General features: G+C 55.2%; 1 protein-coding gene and 1 pseudogene across 2 annotated transcripts in view; both read left to right on the forward strand.

Moving 5' to 3' along the window:
- ZNF783 (zinc finger protein 783) overlaps nucleotides 1–8,878 on the forward strand; it is a 29,268-nt gene extending 20,390 nt beyond the window's left edge. For both annotated transcript variants that reach the window (XM_031012865.3, XM_055392326.2), the window contains exons 5-6: nucleotides 2,927–3,055; nucleotides 5,400–8,878. In XM_031012865.3, coding sequence (XP_030868725.2) covers nucleotides 2,927–3,055; nucleotides 5,400–6,238 — 968 coding nt within the window. In that variant the 3' untranslated portion in view covers nucleotides 6,239–8,878. The remainder of the gene's footprint in view (nucleotides 1–2,926; nucleotides 3,056–5,399) is intronic.
- Nucleotides 8,879–9,112: 234 nt separating this feature from the next.
- Nucleotides 9,113–12,792, forward strand: LOC101125351 (zinc finger protein 212-like; annotated as a pseudogene).
- The last annotated feature ends 5,791 nt before the right edge of the window (nucleotides 12,793–18,583 follow it).

Raw genomic sequence — 18,583 nt, forward strand, 5'->3', positions numbered from 1 at the left:
TACAGGTGCCCGCCACCACACCTGGCTAATTTTGTGTATTTTTAGTAGAGATGGGGTTTCACTGTGTTAGCCAGGATGGTCTCGATTTCCTGACCTTGTGATCCGCCCACCTGGGCCTCCCAAAGTGCTGGGATTACAGGTGTGAGCCACTGCGCCTGGCCCTCTCCTGCCGTTCTTTCAAAATCATCTTCAATGAGGTTGCCTTCTTGGCCTGTGCTTCCCTTTATTCATCTGGGGGCACTGGAGGCCAAGGAGCTGCGTGGAGTCTTCACCTGATGGAACTGATGGAAGTGGCATTTTTGGAGAGGCCTGGGACTGCCCCAACTAGGAGCACTGCTGACTTGCAGGCTGCTTGATCCTGGGGGTGCTGCCCCTTTGCCAGTGCTGTCCCCCAAATCCAACTGCAGTGGAATCTGGCTCTTCCTCCCAATATTTAAAAAATTATTCTTAATTTTTTTTGGCAGGGTCTTGCTCTGTCACTCAGGCTGGAGTTGTGCAATCATAGCTTACTGCAGCCTCAACTTCCCAGGCTCAGGTGATCCTCCCACCTCAGCCCCCTGAGTAGCTGGAACTACAGCGTATGCCACCACACCCAGCTCATTTTTGTATTTTTTTGTAGAGGCAGGGTTTCACCATGTTGCCTATACTGGTCTCAAACTCCTGAGCTCAAGCACTTCTCCCATCTTGGCCTCCCAAAGTGTTGGGATTACAGGCATGAGCCACTACGCCCGGCCTTATTTTCAATTCTTAGTGGCTCACGAACAGTCAGGATTCATATTTTCACTTAGACTGTTCTGTTTCTCATTCTTTTTTGAGGCTTCATCCTGCTCAGTCACCACCTTGTGATGCTTGGGGCTGTTTAGTAGGATGGATGATGTGTTTCTCTTTGTTGTAGGAAGGATCCAAAGATGAAACTTCAGAGGATGATCCACTGAAATTTTTAGGATCTGCTGATGAAGCAACCGTCTTTAGGCTTGTCATGAAAGTAACATTTTTAGGGGCAGTGTAACCCGTTGGTTTATAACTCTCCCGTACGTAAAGGGGAATCGGTAGCAGTGTTAGCAGGCACAGACTCAACTGGATTATTACTTTTCATCACTATTTTACCTTTTGATAACCTTCTAGCTGGTTTTACCTCTTCTGTTAGAAGAGAACCTCAGTTGAGGTAGAGTGGACAGGACCCCACTTGGGTTACTTTTTATTTATTTATTTATTTGAGACAGGGTCTGGCCCCGTTGCCCAGGTTGGAATGCAACTGGCACAATCATGGCTCACTGCAGCCTCATACTCCTGGGCTCAAGCCATCCTCCTGCCTCAGCCTCCCAACTAGCAGGGACTGCAGTCATCTGCCACCATACTTGGCTTTTGGTTGTTATTTATTTATTTATTTATTTTGAGGTGGAGTCTCGCTCTGTTGCCCAGGCTGGAGTGCAGTGGCGTGATCTCGGCTCACTGCAAGCTCCGCCTCCCGGGTTCATGCCATTCTCCTGCCTCAGCCTCCCAAGTAGCTGGGACTACAGGTGCCCGCCACCACGCCCAGCTAATTTTTTGTATTTTTAGTAGAGACGGGGTTTCACCGTGTTAGCCAGGATGGTCTTGATCTCCTGACCTTGTGATCCGCCTGCCTTGGCCTCCCAAAGTGCTGGGATTACAGGCGTGAGCCACCGCGCCCGGTCTGGTTGTTCTTTTATCTCTGACAAGGCATTGTTCTCTGGATGCTTAAGTTTAGGAAGATCCAGCGTGGTAAATTCCAACCCAGGTTTGGAGGTAGAGCTACTTTTTCCATGATTCTGGGTTTCTTGTCTGTTCCCTTCTGATCTGATGCCCATGCAATTTCAAATTCCTCTTAGCATCAAGTGGACAAATGATGTGAGCCATTTGCTGATTTCATCTCTGATGGTAGCATTCTGTCAACTCTCACTGTCAGCCTTTTGCTCATCATAGTTTTTTTCTTATCATCTTTTTTTGCTTAAAAAAAAAAGAGCTTTGGCCAGGCACTGTGGCTCACTCCTGTAATCCCAGCACTTTGGGAGGCCAAGAGGGTGGATCACAAGGTCAGGAGTTCAAGACCAGCCTGGCCAAGATGGTGGAACCCCGTCTCTACTTAAAAAATACAAAAATTAGCCGGGCGTGGTAATGGGCGTCCGTAATCCCTACTACTCGGGAGGCTGAGGTAGAGAATTGCTTGAACCTGGGAGTCGGAGTTTGCAGTGAGCCAAGATTGCGCCACTGCACTCCAGCCTGGGCAACAGAGCGAGACTCCGCCTCAAAAAAAAAAAAAAACTTCAAAAAAAAAATCAGAGTTTGATTTCTTGTGTGAGAGGACAAGTGCTCATTTCGGGGCTTTACCATTTGAAAGTCTTGCTAACAGCTGGGTTGGTTACGATCACTCTGGGAGGCGGGCACTGATTAAACATGTATATAGACACGGGTTCTAAGAAGTAGGCGTAGGGATGGAGTTATCTTGAAAGACAACTTCTGAGGGGAAAACCTTGACGCTCCTAACGCCATATCTTCAGTTGTGTTTCTGCCCTGCCTTGGGTCCCCTATGCCATAAGAGCAGCTTGGAGGAGGAGGAGGAGGCCCGACTGCGGGAGGTGGTGACCACCCCACTGGCTGGTGGGACAGGCATGGTGTTTCTCTTTCCTGCCTTAAAATGCCAGATTCTGTCATGACCTGCCTGGTGATCATTACCGTGAATTCCTGTCTGCTGAATTCCTGTGCTGCAGTTTCCTTCTCTGGGACATGAGGCTTTAGACTGGAATGTAGCTGCCAGGTATTTGGTGGGGTCCACCTCACTATCATGCCCTGTGCTGGAGCTGAGGCCCCAGGATCGCAGTGACTCTGCCTTTCCCCAGAGGGTCCCTGGTCATCTGGGCAGGAGACCTCCATGTTGTGCTCAATGTCACTGATTTACATTCTCCAGGCCTCCCTCCATATCCAGAGCACCTCACCAGCCCACTTAGCCCTGCCCAGGAGGAGCTGAAAGAAGGGCAGGCCCCCAAGCAGCAGCAGGACTCAGAGGCGAGAGTGGCCCCAGCTGGGCCAGAAGCAGGTGAGTGAGGACAGTGAGGCGGCAGGATGAACAGTGTCCCGAGGCAGCATGCGATCACCAAGCGATGGTGCTGAGGAAAAGCCCTGGAAGCGTGGGGCTGGGAGAGAGGGCTGGGAGACTGGTTGGGCTGGGCCGGACAGGCTTTCTGGGAAAGAGGCCCCTGAGACAGGCCTAAAAGAAGGTAGGTTTTGGCATTTTCAGTGTGAGAAAACAGTCTGTATAGAGGGGTGGGTTCCTCTGCATGTTGGGGGCCTGGGCACATGGGTCCGGTGGAGTGAGGGGAGGGGGTAGATGGGTGTTTTGTGCCTCCCCAGGGTCTTTACGAGGGTCCCATCCACGGGGCAATGTGTGTCCTGTGCCTAGCACGGCGCCAGCATGGTGTTTCTCAGTAAACACCCTCTTTCTGAAGACCTACTGGGAACTCTGGCTTTAGTCATCCTTCCAGACTTCTTTGTCTGCTTTTATTTAAAGGCAGTCCCTGCCTGTCCTTTCACAAAAATGTATATCAGGGCATTTAGCGGAACACTTGGCAAACAGTCCAGAGCTCTCTGTTCTCTGTCGAGTGTTCCTCTGCGGGGCTGGCTCCTCCACCTGGTCCTGCCACTGGCCCGACTTTCAGTCTCTGGTTGCTTTCCCTGCGGTGATTTCTGGGTATCTTCCCCACTGGATCATCCTCCCTTCCCTGGGTTTCTCTTTCCAGCCAGTGTGTAAGTCTGGGCTCTGCTCATGGAGTTGGAGAGATGGGACCCTCTTAGGTGGGAAGGCAATGTTCCTGCCGCATTGCAGACCTGGAACGGTGTCCGGGAGCCTCCCAACCCTCTGTTCTTTTCAGGCTCATCAGGGTGACAGATGCTGAGGGACAAGTCATTAGCACTGGCCTGCAGGAGTGTTGGGGACATGGCCTTCGTAGCTCTTGTCTCACCTCTGAAGCCCTCGGGACAGAAGCCCTAGGCCTCCTTTCCCTGACAGGGACTTGCGCACGTCCAGGGCTGCTGGGGAGATGGCTGTGCATGCTGCAAGCCGCGGGTGTCCAGCAGCCGGTGTTGGGAGAGGCCCTCGCCGAGTCTTTCTCACGTGGCCCCCAGCCAGCACCAGCATTTTATCCTTGATTAAGCCAGAAGGAGAGTCTTTAGATGGGGAGTCTCCAACCTTCCCCACCAGGGACATCCTGCCAGGCATGGGGCCTGGGGAAGAAGGGCGGAGGCACCTGTGGCCGCAGCAGAGCCCCACAGGAGCGTGGGGGCCTTTTGGGAGTGGGGTGGGGTTGGGGTTGGGTGGTGGGACCTGGTGAAGGGCTTCCTCCTGAGGGTTCTCTTCCTCCCTCTCCAGCTTCTATCTCCCTGGGGACTGTGGGGACCCAGATCAGTCTGGGGTCCTTCCTGGTCTTTCCCCATTGTGGTCTGGTCTGGCCTGGCTGGAAAGGCACTGCATGAAAACCCAGGCATCAGATCCCAGGCATGTGGTCCGATGATGATGGAAAAGCTGTTCACGTGGTCTTGGCGTGGCTGGGCTCCCAGCCCCCCCATGTCCACAGTCTGTGTCCCTCTGCCTAGAGTCTGTGCTTCCCTGAGAGGGCAGGGTGCCAGGACCCTCCCTCACATTAGGGAACCCTGAGAGCTGGGTGCTGAGACCTGGGGTCTCACGTCTCCAGCACATTGCTGTGATCACCTGCCACTGCCTTGGTTGTCCTTGTCACTGCTGTCCCAGCAGCTCCTTGGCTCCACCCAACCTGGGAGTTGAGTGAGACTCACACAGACCCAGGCAGGAATCTCAGGTCCCAGTGCCTCCTCTGTGTCACCAGTGAGTGTAGTGGCAGACAGGTCGTGGACGCTCTGTGTGGATTTGTCATGTGGATGAGCAGCTGAGCATGGGTGCAGCACTCACCACCTCTAGTCCACAGAGGCCTCTTAGGGTGGTCTGGGGGCATGCAGGGCCCCTGGGGCTCATTGTCTTTCACAGATGGTAACTAATGTCACCAGAACTCTTGGGTGTGGGGTCCTGCCACCCTCTCTGCTGTGCCCAGGGTCTCTGCTTCTGTGTCCCACTCCAGCTGATCCCTGACCTCCAGGCTCCCTGGCTCCTGGCCTTGCAGTTTGATCTCCCCTCCCCTGATGTCCTTAGCTTGGCCTCCAGGAATGAGGCAGATGACAACAATCAGGACTGAGTGACCGTGTGAGGCAGTGCCTGTGTGGCAGGGCTCAGTGAGCAGGACCCCTGCAATGTGCTGTGAGCACTGTGGGGAGATAGGGCCCGGGCTGAGGCTGGAAGCCAGGACTGGGCCGAGTGACCTGGGGGACAGGGTGGTGAGGTCCACTTGGAAACCAGCATAGACTCCTTTTGCCAGGTGGTGGTGTGGCCATCAAGACAGAGGCACAGTCTGAAGACGAGATGACGCCTGAGCGGCTCTTTCTGGGGGTGTCCCGAGGCCAGACCGAGTGTAGAATCCCCCGAGGGCCCAGGAACAGGCCTGGGGGCCCCAGCCGTCATCAGGCCCAGGGCGTGCCCAGGGTGCGGGCAGGGGAGCCACGGCCACCGGGGGCCGGTGGGGAGACGCCCCGAGTCCTCTCCCGCAGGCGGCAGCGGGCATTCCCCTGCCCCGACTGCGGGCAGAGCTTCCGCCTGAAGATCAATCTGACGATTCATCAGCGGACCCACGTGGAGGAGGGGCGGCAGGAGGCCCCCGGCCGCTCGCTCACCAGCTGCGGGGACAGCCAGGCCATGCTGGAGCCGGGGGAGGTGGTGGTACCCGGCCCTGTCATCCGCTGGCTCCCCGAGGAGCCTGAGGGTCGCCGCTCCGTGGCAGGGGGCCGTGCATTGGTGGGGCGGCGGCCTGCAGCCAGCAAGATGTACCACTGCAGCGAGTGCCTGCGCTTCTTCCAGCAGCGCAAGAGCCTGCTGCTGCACCAGCGCCTGCACACCGGCAACGGCCAGGGCTGGCCCGCCTGCCCCTACTGCGGCAAGGCCTTCCGCCGGCCCTCGGACCTCTTCCGGCACCAGCGCATCCACACCGGTGAGCGGCCCTACCAGTGCCCCCAGTGTGGCCGGACCTTCAACCGCAACCACCACCTGGCCGTGCACATGCAGACCCACGCCCGAGGCCAGGTGGGCCCACACTTGCCTGCCGCCCCTGCCCGCCACGGGAGCCTGCCCCTGCCCTGGCCCAGCCGGAAGGAGGAGGGCTGAGCCGGCAGGAGCCCACAGAGGACCCCTGGCGGGGTCTCTCCCCTGTGCCTGACGCAGGTTCTTCCTCTTCCTGGGATGGAGAGAGGTTTGTTGTTTTTACCCATTCAAATGGGAAGCTAGCCGCCCTTCTGGTGACAGTGTGTGTGACCGGGTGCTTTCTGTTTCCTGTTTGCACTCTTCGCTGCCTTTTCTGCATTCCTGACTTCTAAAAGTTTCCTTAAGGCTTAAGGGATGCCTTATTTTTGATAGGGCCTCTGATAGGTACCACAGCCAAGAGGACCAGAGATCATGGCCCTTCCAGTATGGGGGCGATAGAGACATCGGGGACCTGGGATTTTTGTTTTGTGCAGAGATCTCCTGCCTGCTGTCACCATGAGAAACAGTGGAATGGAGTGGATGGATGGCCTGACCTGAAGAAAGGGCCCTGGAAAGTTTTCTACTTTGCTATTTTGAAACTTTTTTTCCCTTGTTATAGAGGCTTTCAGGTGCTTTTGTAAATGTGTGTAGTTGTTAATGGAACTTTGCCTTTTGCAAAGTCGGAAAGAGCCGGCTTTTCCATGTGAGGCTCGCAGAGCTGAAAGGGGAGCTACGTCCACCAGCCTGTGGGTCTTTTTGTTGTTGTTGTTGTTGTTGTTGTTGTTTTTAAGATGGAGTTTCACTCTTGTTGCCCAGGCTGGAGTGCAATGGTACAATCTCCGCTCACTGCAACCTCTGCCTCTCGGGTTCAAGTGATTCTCCTGCCTCAGCCTCCTGAGTAGCTGGGATTACAGGCGCCCACCACCACTCCCGGCTGATTTTTGTATTTTTAGTAGAGACAGGGTTTCCTCATGTTGTCCAGACTGGTCTCGAACTCCTGATGTCAGGTGACCCGCACACCTCGGCCTCCTGAAGTGCTGGGATTACAGGCGTGAGCCACCACTCTTGGCCCAGCCTGTGGGTTTTGATGGGGATGTCTTGGCTGCTGTCTTGGAAGCACAGTGTCTCCCCATGTGTGTGTTTCTTGGCCCAGAGTGACTCCCAGTATTCCTAGTCCTTCCCCACAGGATAGTCACATCCATTATTTACTTTTGTTGTCAGCTGGGAGGGGAAACTGAAGCCTGGACACTTCTCCCCAAGGGCTCAGTGTTCATGGGTGTGTAAGATCCATTGACTGGACCCCAGAAAGCACCCTGAGGGGCAGTGCAGAGAGAGCCCAGGAAGCCCCTCCACTAGAGGAGGCCCTTGGTCTGGCTAAGGACCATGTCCACCCTGGGCCTCCAGGCCTGCTTTTCACATTAAAGGCGGGGCAGTCTCCTCTCAAAGGAGTTCTCCCTTGAGCACTTTGGGCTCTGGGGCAGAGTTGGGCTAGGAGATCTGGGTGAATCCTTTAGTCACAGCTAGTCTCATGTTCCTCTTCTGTCAAAGGGGGTCATGGCCCCAGTGTGTCCTACCTCAGAGTTGTCAGGGTCAAAGTAACAGGCACTGGGACAAATATGAAGCCTAGCTTTGTGCTTCCTTTCAAATTCAGGGCCTCCTTTCTACTCCATTCCAGCCTTTTTTTCCTGTCAGAATCCCTCAGGAAGGACCTTTATCTTCTGGAGTGAGTGGCAGTTCCACTGGGTTCAGTGAAAGACTCTCCCATGGGGCTCTGTTCCCCAGGAGTCCTTTGTATTTTGGTGAACAAATTTTTACCAAAGCATGAGATTCAGACTGTAGAAGTTCAGGCAATAATATGACGCCTCATGGGGCAGTCTGGAGGTCAGCTGGCTTCCGGTGTCTCTCATCACACCACTGCGGATGGTGTCTGTAGAGCAGCCTTGGTGTGGGTGACTCTGAAGCTGGAGTGATGGGACCCCAGCTATCCTTGTTTTTTACCGCCTTGTCTGGCACTGTGACCACCCTTCAGGGCTGCTTCTGGGGCTCTTGGTCCCTGGATGTGCCATTTCCTTGCCCTTCTGACCCTCACACTTCTTCCAAAGTCTTGAGCAGAGTTGGGGGCCAATGGTAGCATTGCTGTCATCTCTGGGAGGAGGGTGAGTATACAAGTCAGTGACAGTTCAGCCAGGCTCCCTTGGGTTTGGGAAGAGGCACTGCCCTTCTGTGCTGTGGATCCTGCTTGTCTACTCTGGAGTCCCGCCACCCTTGCCAGGAGCTTCACAAAACAGAGACGGGCTGTCAGCAAGAGCTCAGAATGTGGTGCAAGTGCAGGTGCACGAGTTTAACCCTCAGCTGCAGGAGCTAGTCTCAGGTGTTCTGGGGATACCTCAGGCTAAGAATTTTGCCGACTTTCTGGGCTTGTTTGGCTAATGCCAAATGCCCCTGCTTAAATATCACAAGGTGCTGATTCTCCTTTTTTCTTTTTTTCATAGCAATGTGCTCAAACTTTCAGCTAGGTCTTGTGAGTTTGCTTAGCACTCAGACCTGTTTAAGTAACGTTCTTTACATTGAAACAAGTCAACCGAAGCTTTGTGGTGCAGGAGCTGAGGGTGCCCCAGACTCGGTGGGAGCCCTGGTTGGGCCCCAAACTCTCCCAGCAGGGTCCTCGGTTTCCTCATTTGTGAAATAAATGGGTGGGCCACGACGTTAATAAGCCCAAGAGAACTGTGAAGGTGGTAGTCCCTTGCCCTAATTGGTGCTCAATAAAGTTGTTGGCATAAACGAGTGCGTGCGCGTGATCTGGTTTCTGCTCTCTGGGAGGTGAGTGGCTGTGCGGGGCGGTGGCAGCTGGCGACACCTGCGGGCTGTTGGGCACCAGCCCGGGGCGGGCGCTCACACCTGTGGGGCGGGCGCTCACACCTGTCGGGCGTTCACAAAGGCCCGGCGCACGCTGTGGGGGGCGGGGCCTCCCGGGTTGGCCAATGAAAAGCTGGCACTGGGTCGGAGGCGCCAGCCAAGTTTGGGCGGAGCTTCCACCACCGGCCAATGGGGATCTGGCTTCGGGATGTGGGCGGGGCCCACCCGGTCGCAACCCGTTGAGTCTCTGCACAGCTGCCGCCCTGACGTGTTTTCCGCGTGTCCGGAGTCCCGGCGGCCCCGCGAGCTCGGTCCGTGCGGGGAAAGCAGGGCTGACGCCGTCTGCGGAGAGGACTGCGCAGCCGGGCTTGTGTGGGGCCGCGCGTAACGGCAGCGGCTACTCCCTGCCCAGGCCGGCCAGCACAGGGCCATGGCCGAGGCGGCTGCGCCTCCGGTAAGGGCGACCCTCGTGGAGGCTTGGGGACGTGGAGCCGAGTCCTGAATTCGCCAGGAGGATGTCCCACCCCCCACCATCTCCGGCGACCTCCTGGAACTGGGGAGGGCTCAGCCCGGGTGGCAGGAGGAGGACAAGGACTCCTAAGGCCACACGATAAACGCCATTCTCGCTCTCCGTTTCCTTGCCTGTGGAATAAGGTGATGGGTAAACACAAGATACGGAGGTTCCCTCCAGCCCTGATATCCACTGGACCCGGCTCTGGGGGGACAGTGGACTGTGGACGTCTTCATTCCAGACTCTCCAAGATTCCTCTTTCTGGACCCGCCTTTTGGCACCGCCCCCAAGTCGACCATCTCAAAGATGCACCCCTCCCTCCAAGCTGAGACCAGTGCCATGGTCTGGGGAGGGATGTCCGCTGCAGTCTGCGGGAGCCAGAGTCTGGCTCCTGGCTGTGAGGTGGGCTCTAGACTTGAGCTCTGATTCCAGTCAGGAGGATTCTGATGCCTGCCCACTCTTTCTAAAATTCCCTGACAAGTCCTTCTGGCTGCTGCTGAGGGGATCTGCATTGTGAGGACTTTTGGTTAGGGACTTCAGGCTCAGGCTTGACCTAGGCCATTGCTGGCCTGCATAAGAACTGTTGAGATTTTCATAGGTTTTTAAAGGTAGAGGGGCCATCTCCTAGTATAAATAGCTTTGCAGTGGTTTTGGATCCATTCCCGGGTGGCACATTTGTGGCAGGGCATTGCAGGGAGGTGAGGATGTTTGCCCCTAATCTGTGAAGACGGTGCTGCCTCCTCTGAGCTCCACTTCATTGTATCAGACAGAGGCCAGACTTGAGGATGGATAGCCATGCTGTGAGGGGAAGGAAAGGGCCAGGTATCTGGTGTCTGGTACCTGGTATGTGTGGGACGCTTTGCTGAATACGTTTATTGGGGAGGTCTCTGAGAAATTCAGTTGCACAGAATTGGATTAATCACAGTCTTTGGTTCATAACACATTCAGATCACTGGTCCATAGCCTTTATATTTGTTTTTAAGAATATAACAGCTGCTAATGTCATACACCATGAGTGCTTTTTCATATCTTCAGTGCATTTCATCCACACAGCCACCTTAGGAGTGAAGGAAGTTAGGATGTCCCCATAAGTGAGAAAACAGAACCTTGGATAAGTAATGTGGCTTGACCTCAGGTTGTGCAGGATTCAGGTGGCAGGAGAGGCACTGAGTCAAGTTCTAGGTGAGTTCCATTTCCAGGAGTGCTCCCTTTATACCTCAGCTGTTCCCTGCTGAGGCATTCCTGGATTTTAAATTTTATTTCTAGCAATACACAATACATTTTCCACCTCCTGTGAACAGGGTATTCCTTGTAATGTTTCCTTGTTCTTTCCTTTTCTGCTTTCAACTTTCTCTGGCCCCTGTTGCCTGGCAGCTAGGAGGGTGGAGACCACCCTGGGGCTGGTTGACAAGGCACCTGGATCATGGGGATGTGGTATCAGGCAGGGCAGGAAGTCACACCAGTAGATGTCAGGGTGGATGGGCCTTAGAAATCACCAAGGCAGAACAACAGGCCTTTCTCCCCTTGAGCCCACTAAGGGGTGTGGGCTTGTTCTAGAAGAAGGTGAGGAGTCAGATTGCTGCCTGGGTATGCACTGGACCCCAGGTCCCCTGGCAGGTGTTCTGGACTTGGGCTTCTCACCATTTCTTGGCTCCTGCTGCTGGCCGTGTTCCCTAGTTGGTTGAGTAATTGGCTGAGTAAATAGAGCCAGTGAGTGGTAGAGCTGGGATCCACTCTCTGTTCATTTATGATGGTAATGTTAGTTATGTCATTTTCCATTGCCCCGGGTCTTGGTTCAGGATTCTTCTCTTGGGGGCTTTGTGCGGTCCGGTGTCTGCTGTCTTTGACTATTAGGTGGGGTCTCTTTGGGGGTCTGACCAGTGAGGCCGCCTGGCACTCAGAAGACGTCTCCCCCATTCCGGAGAATCCTGACCTTCCTGTATTTGGGAATGGCTCTGGGCTGCTCTCCTTCTGGTGGCTGACTTGCGAACTTGTGTCTGGTTTCAGGACTGGCATATGCGGACTGACCTCCAGGGAGAGGCCCAGATCCGATCTGCAGAGATCTCCCTTCTGGCTATCGTGGCTGCTGTTCAGGTGGTGGAGAAGAAGATGGAACCCCAGGCTGCCTGGCTACAGAGCCTGGAGGGATGCACGTGGACAGCCAAGAAGAAGCTGGCTGACTGCGAGAAGGTGGCTGTGGAGTTCGGGAACCAGCTGGAGGCAAGTGGGCCGTGCTGGGGACCCTGCTGCAGGAGTACGGGCTGCTGCAGAGGTGGCTGGGGAACGTGGAGAACCTGCTGTGCAACAGGAACTTCTGGATCCTGCAGTTGCCCCCGGGCAGCAAGGGGGAGGCCCCCAAGGTACAGGAGCTGGGTGTGAGAGGAGAGGCCCTGCCTGGACTCTGTAGGGTCGCCATATGCATAGCGGAAGGAGCCCCTTGGCTGCTGAAGCCTGACCTCTGGGCGTCCAAGGCAGTCACTAGTCGACTTTAAAGGGCTTGAAAAATGTCAGAAGAAAATTGTGACACAGAAAAATGTCTGCTTTGGAAGATGGAATGGGGTTTGCTGGGAGAGATATAGTTGTGCAGCAGTGGTTGTACATGGTCTCTGAGAGTGAGGACTGGCACAAGTAGGAGATATGTGTGCCTGGGAGAGGGGAGGAGAACTCAGGAGCCCCGATCCTAGATCCCATTAGTCACTGGTTCTGCCCCTTAGCTGAAGGCAGTGTGATGGAGTTGAGTTTGCATTTGCTTAGTAGTTTGGCCTGCGATGCCCTCTGCTTTGGGAGAAGGGAGAGGGGACGAGTTGGTTTTGGCTGCTCCATGAAATGGTTGTTATTCATGGTGGGTGCAGGCAACCTGTACTTCCAGGTGCCTGTGACTCCTGAAGACACGGTCGGGTATTTCTCAGAGCAGCAGGGTGGTGGCCTGGAGGACTCATAGAAGGAGTTCTGCAAATGTGTTGTGAAGGGGAGCTGCGAGACCCTGAGCTTCCTGGGTGAGAGGCTGGCCTCTGGGGGCCTCCACACCTTGGTTTTACTCCTTTATTCAATCACATGAGACTCCTGAATCTCAGAGCAGGAAGCATGTGGAGATCATTTCTTCAGCCCTCTGTCTTCAGGCAGGTAGAAGGTATCTGTCATTCTCATTTTGAGGTTTTATGTAATGAAATGCAGAGGTTATGTGACTTGTTCCAGGTCTCGTGGAGTAAATAAACTGGAATCTGCTCCTCGCTGTCCTGCCCTTCGCGTGGTGCCAGAGGCAGCTCCTGCGTGCACACCTGTGGCTCACCAGCCTGTCTGCTCCTGGGGAGCTGGGGCCTCCCCTGGTTTACATCTGCATCTCTAGGACTCCCACGCTGCAGTCTGCACACTGAGTTCTCAGGAGATTCCTGCTGAGCAAAGAAGGATGAATTGTAGGCCTGCTTTTTTTTTTTTTTTTTTTTTTTTGAGACGGAGTTTTGCTCTTGTTTCCCAGGCTGGAGTGCAATGGCGTGATCTCAGCTCACCACACCCTCCACCTCCCGGGTTCAAGTGATTCTCCTGCCTCAGCTTCCTGAGTAGCTGGGACTACAGGCATGGGCCACCACACCCAGCTCATTTTATATTTTTAGTAGAGACGGGGTTTCTCTATGTTGGTCAGGCTGGCTGCGAACTCCCAACCTCAGGCGATCCTCCCGTCTCGGTCTCCTAAAGTGCTGGGATTACAGGAGTGAGCCACCGCGCTTGGCCAGGCCTGCTTTTAAGGATGCCCCAGGTCCAGAAAATCAGGGCCAGCCCTGGGAAGTTCGCTCCTTCAGGCAGGTGTGCGTCTTCGTGTGAGACTTGATCAGACCTGGGTTTTTGTAGCTACCCCACTCCGAAGCTCTCCTGTGTGAACCTGGAATTCTCACTGCTTTGGGCAGGTAAGCAGTTGGCTTTTTGTCCAGTCTCTCCCCTTGTTGGGAGGCTGAGGCCCAGAACACAGTGCCTTCCCTCTCTTTGCCTGGCTGCAGAGGTTCCTCCTTCAGAAAAGGGTCCCAGTGTGCTGTGGGAGGCAGGGTGAGGAGGCTGTCCAGCCTCAGGCGAGGAAGGAGAAGCACATGGAAGGAAGGGCAGCAGGAAGCCTGAGCCTGACTGCCATGAATGGCCAGCCCCACTCTTGGGCCTCAGTTTCCTCATCTGTCTGGACTAGGTGACTTGTCTGTGTGGGCAGTGGATGGGAACCCTTCCTCTTGGCCTCATGGCACTCACTTCTAGCCCACGAAAACTGAGAGGCCTTGCCCACCCTACTCTCCATGCCCCTCAACACACGCCTTGAAGAGGCTGCTCCAAGCCTGGCAGAACACCCTCCCTTTCCAGGCCTGCAGAGGATAGCCCTGCCACTGCCCTTTTCCTCTCCACAGGCCAGGCCACCACCAAGCCAGATCTGGCGCCCGTGGAGAAAGGAGACAGGCAGGCAACTGCAGCCTGCCCAGTGCGGAGAGGGGCCAGAGCCCGGGCACTGGTGAGTCCCTCAGGACGTGGGCCTGGGCCTCTCCACCTGCATCTGGTAAGGGCATCTGGTGTCAGAAGGCCCCCCTGGAGAAAGAGAGGCAGAGGTGGGGGGAAGTGAACTGCTGGGCCTCACAGCTGGTGGTCAGGGCCAGACCCGGGTGTTCTGACACCCAGAGAGCGCCTGGGCCATTTCCCATACTCCATGTCCCTTTGGAGCCATCGCTTGGCCTGAGACCAGTCTGGAGGCTTGAGGGGAAGGGCAGAGGGCATAGCAGATACCAGGAACCTGAGACAGGCCGTCTTGGTGCATGCAGGGTTCCGGGAGGAGCGACGGGCTGGCGGCCTCCGTGAGACCTGCCCTGACACTGCGTCTGCTCCCAGGGCCCTTGGTGCCTGCGTACATGTCCTCCTCACTTTGCAGCCTAATCCCTGCTTCCTCTCCAGGCTTCACTCTCCTTGGGTGAAGGGACTGAGTCTTGCTGTGTTATCCCCCTCCTCTAGCACCTTACACAGTGCCTGGCATGTACTGAGATTATAAATAATAAATAATTATTAAATGAACAGTGAACCAGAATAGAAGCTCAGTTTCCTCCATTTTTCAAATAATAGCATTGGATCAGAATGCAGTCTTTTTTTTTTTTAAAGGTGAGAACCCTTTATTTCAGTGACAACCAGAAACATATAACATGGGGGACAATGGGACCATTCTAGTTGAAGGACAGGAACCCTGGAGCTGGTTGCTCAGAACACAGTGGATCATGCCAAGATACTGCTGCTTGCTTTCTAGATTCTTAGATTTGGGGAGGAAGGCTCCCCTGTGAAGCAGACTCTTTGAGTAGGTAAATTAAGTCACAGTGAGCCCAGAGTGGGGAAGAAGGTGGGGGTTGACAGGGGTACTGAGTGGCTGGCATGTAGGTCCAAGGCTAAAAGTGGCATTTCCAGGCACCTGCAGGGGGCAGGGGCACCAGAGAGAGAGCAGGGTTGAGTAAGGGGTGGGGTGTGGCAGGATGCAGGTCACATAGCCCGAGCTGGGGAGCCCTGAGTGAGAGGCCAGCTGGGCGGAGCGTGGCTCTTGTGGTGTCACTGAGCGCTATTACAGCAGCAGCCTGGCCAACAGCTCCTCCCCTGTGGTGCAGGGAGGGGAGCTGAGCCCAGGCACTGCAGCCACCCCGGTCTTGGGCTGGCCCCCTGCAGCAGGTGTGGGCAGGACTGGGGCATGTTCAGAGGCTGTGGCCGGTGCCACAGTCCCCAGGGCTGAGCAGCTCCTAGGGGGATGCAAAGCAGCAGGCAGGGCCTGGCCAAAGAGCCCCAGGCACGGCTCTGCCATGAGGCTGGGCTTGCACCTGAAGGCAGCTCAAGGAAGCGTGGTGGGTGGAGGAATGAGGCCTGCTCAGGGGATTAGGGTTGCCCTGCGGTCTGGGTAGTCCTTGCCATTCTAGCAGTTACTTCTTGTTTTCCATTCTCTGTAAACTTTTCCAGATTTCTCCAGGAGAGAGCTTTGTTTACCCCCCAGGACTGGGCCTCACTCCTAAAAGCTGCTTCTAAACCCTTTGCGTGCAGGCCCCAGACAGTGTGGGTGCAAGAAATCCTGCAGGCCCCAGACAGTGTGGGTGCATGACTGCTTTATCTGTTGGATGTTTCCACAGGCGGGCTGTTGCTGCCAGAATTCTAGAAGCAGTGTAAACGGGCTGCTCATTCATTAGGTACGGGCAGGGTCTGGGCACTGGACTTTCAACACTTTCCTCCCGTGATTCTGGTGCCGTTAGTTTGAAAATCACGGCTCAGAGATCCCTCTGAACAGAAAGTGACCCGCCTCTAGCCATTGAAAGTGTCTATGTTTTGATTATGCAAATGGATTCTTACACGAATATGTTCTTACTAAGCAATGTGGAGGTCACGGGTAAAGCTAAGCGGCTCTCTGCTGGCCACCCGCCCAACCCCAGGCCCCTCCCAGGGTAGCCACTGTGATCATTCTGCTGCATAACCTTTCAGGCTATTTTCTCATGCACATACTTACTTGTGTGTACTGTAGAAAAATACAGGGGTTAAGAACACACAGATATACACTACGTATCTTCTGCAGTTTGCTGTTTTCACTCAACAATATGTCTTAAGGATCTTTTCGTGTGATACATTTTGATCAATTTCCCCTCTGAAAGGGTTTCCAGGGCCCTGGTTAATGGTGGAGCAAGCCTGGTGTGTGGCAGCCAGGTTGGGCTGGTGTCTTCAGAGTGGCTGTGTCAGAAGTGCCTCGTGTATGACAGAAATAAGTGAGCTGTGCCCTGGCTATAAAATCTGGCAGCGTTGAGTGACTGGCCAGCAGTTAGATATGGGTGGCTTGGAACGTTCTCCATTCATTCATTTATTTAACAGAAAATGTGCCTACCCTGTGTCAAGCCTGGAGCAGGAAGAGGAGCAGTAACTATTCCCTGATCTTTAGATAGGCCTTAGAGGTGGGCACAGATCGGTGAGGTCGCCCAGTCCTTGAAGGACACCCACCTGAGGGCACTGTAGGATCTGTATTTGGCTGCTGTAACAGAGACTGAAGAAAACAAAACCAAAACCGCAGCTTCCACACGGCAGGGGGTGGTCTCCCTCCCGACAGAGCTTGTTTGGCAGCTCGCAGGCCCAGGCTCCTTCCAGCCTATCGCTCCACCATTCCTGGGGCCAGGCCTTGTTGCTGTGGTTCGAGATGGCCCGTGACCATGCCCGCGGCCCTGTTGAAGGAAGCAAGGGGATGGGCTGGGGGTTGGGGTGCCCTTTCCCTTTTCCTTTAGTTGATGCCTTTCCCTTTAAGCAAACACATTGGTTTCTTGTACATTTAGTACTTACTGTGCACTTTATAAACATTGACCCATTTAAGCTTATTCCAACTCTGTTTCCTCAGATCATAGATGAAGAAACTGAGGCACAGAGAGGCCGAATCCACTGTCAAAGGTCCCGTAGCTGGAGGAGGCAGCGCCCCTCACATCCATTAGTCAGACCAGCCACAGGGCACATCTACTTGCAGGGAGGCCCAGCAACAAGGTCTGGAGTCTAGGAGGCCACATGCCCAGCAAGACACCAAGTGCTCTGTTAGTGTTGAAGCGGGGTGGATGGCATTGGAAGATGGCTGGTCATCCCCGTCACAGCTCACAGCCCGTCATTCACAGACCAAGCTCCCCTGGCTTGACTCGCTGCCATGTCACACGTCCCCAGGATGTGCTGTGCCTTTGCTGGGACCTACAGTTCTGTTGGGAGTCTCTTTGGTGTCATGGTCCCAACTGAGGCTGTGAGAGGAAAGATGTCCTGTGACACCTGCTGCCCTCAGGGCCTCTTCTTCTTTCGCTTAGACGCAGGCCAGCTGGAACATCCCCAGGCGTTCTGTCCTGGATCAAGCAAGAGGAAGGGGCAAGTGGGAGGAGCCAGCAGAGCCCACAGGAGACCACTGTGGCACACCTGTGCTCAGGTAAGGCATGCTGGGCCATGTCTCCCCAGGCCTGTATCCCTGGGCCTTAGGAGACATGGCGTCCCCTGGGGGGCCTCACAGCGCCTCTAGTGGGGCCTTCTCCTGGGCGAGGCTCCTGAGGGAAGGCAGTGCGCAGCCTTGGCTGTGTCTCTGCAGAATCTTGTGTGCTTGCTGCGTGGTGTCCTCCCATGCAGTTGCACGAAATCATTCTTTTATTCCTGATCCTGTTTCCTGTTTATTTCATGAACTTGTCTGTAGGCAGCATGGTGCTGGGCGCTGCAGGGGCTCATTAATGCGTGAGACACATATTCCACGCAGGAGAGAGAGGACGAACACAGACACAGTACACAGTGGGAAGGGGCACTGCCATGTCTGCAGCCAGAGAGCCCTTTCAGAATCTGACCCAAAAGATGGCCAGTATTCTAAGAAAAAGCACATATGCTTACGATGTGCAAACAGCTGAAGGTGTTCTTTCAACTGTAGTAAAAGGGGTGTCTCGGTGGCCACAGGCGGCCCAGATGAAGGTGCTGCTGGGGAAAATGTCACCACGCTGGTCTTGGGAGGCTCTGTGAGAGGGAGGTGGGACTTGAGAGGGGCTTAGAGCCTGGGTGAGAGGCAAAGAGGAGGCCAGAGACCTTCTAGGTAGAGAGGACCCTCGGGCCAAGGCTCAGAGGTGGATGAACGGGGGAGCCTTAGGTGGAACAGCACAGGGTGGAACCCGGCAGAGGACAATGGGAGCTGATGGAGGCTAGGCCAGAGTGGGGCCTTCAGTGATGCTTGAGCCCCAGGCTTCAGACTCCAGAAGAGCCAAGGGCAGGTGGCCCGGCTGCAGAGCCTGTGGCAGGCAGGCCTCACTCACTATACCCTTCTGTGTCCTTTGCCTGCAGAGACCTGTCTGGGCCGCAAAGAGAAGAGGAGTCTGGAGGTAGGGTCCAAGGGCCACGAGCCAGTTTGGGCTGCTGGAGGGGGGCCTGGCAAGGAGGGCTCTCGGGGAAGCACCTGTGGGGGTCTGCTTCCTGACCCCAGGGAGCTAGAGGCCTCCCTCCCTCCAGGCCCCCCGAGCCAGGCTGAGCCAGCCGCTAGGGGCACGGAGCAGTGCCCACCTTGCGCCCAGTGTGGCCAGAGCTTCGGCCGGAAGGAGCTCAGTGCGCCGCACCAGTGCGTGCATCGTGGCCCCCGGCCTTTCGCTGCTGCTCAGTGT

This window comes from Gorilla gorilla, chromosome 6 (assembly GCF_029281585.2).
Source record: "Gorilla gorilla gorilla isolate KB3781 chromosome 6, NHGRI_mGorGor1-v2.1_pri, whole genome shotgun sequence".
Lineage (NCBI taxonomy): Eukaryota > Metazoa > Chordata > Mammalia > Primates > Hominidae > Gorilla > Gorilla gorilla.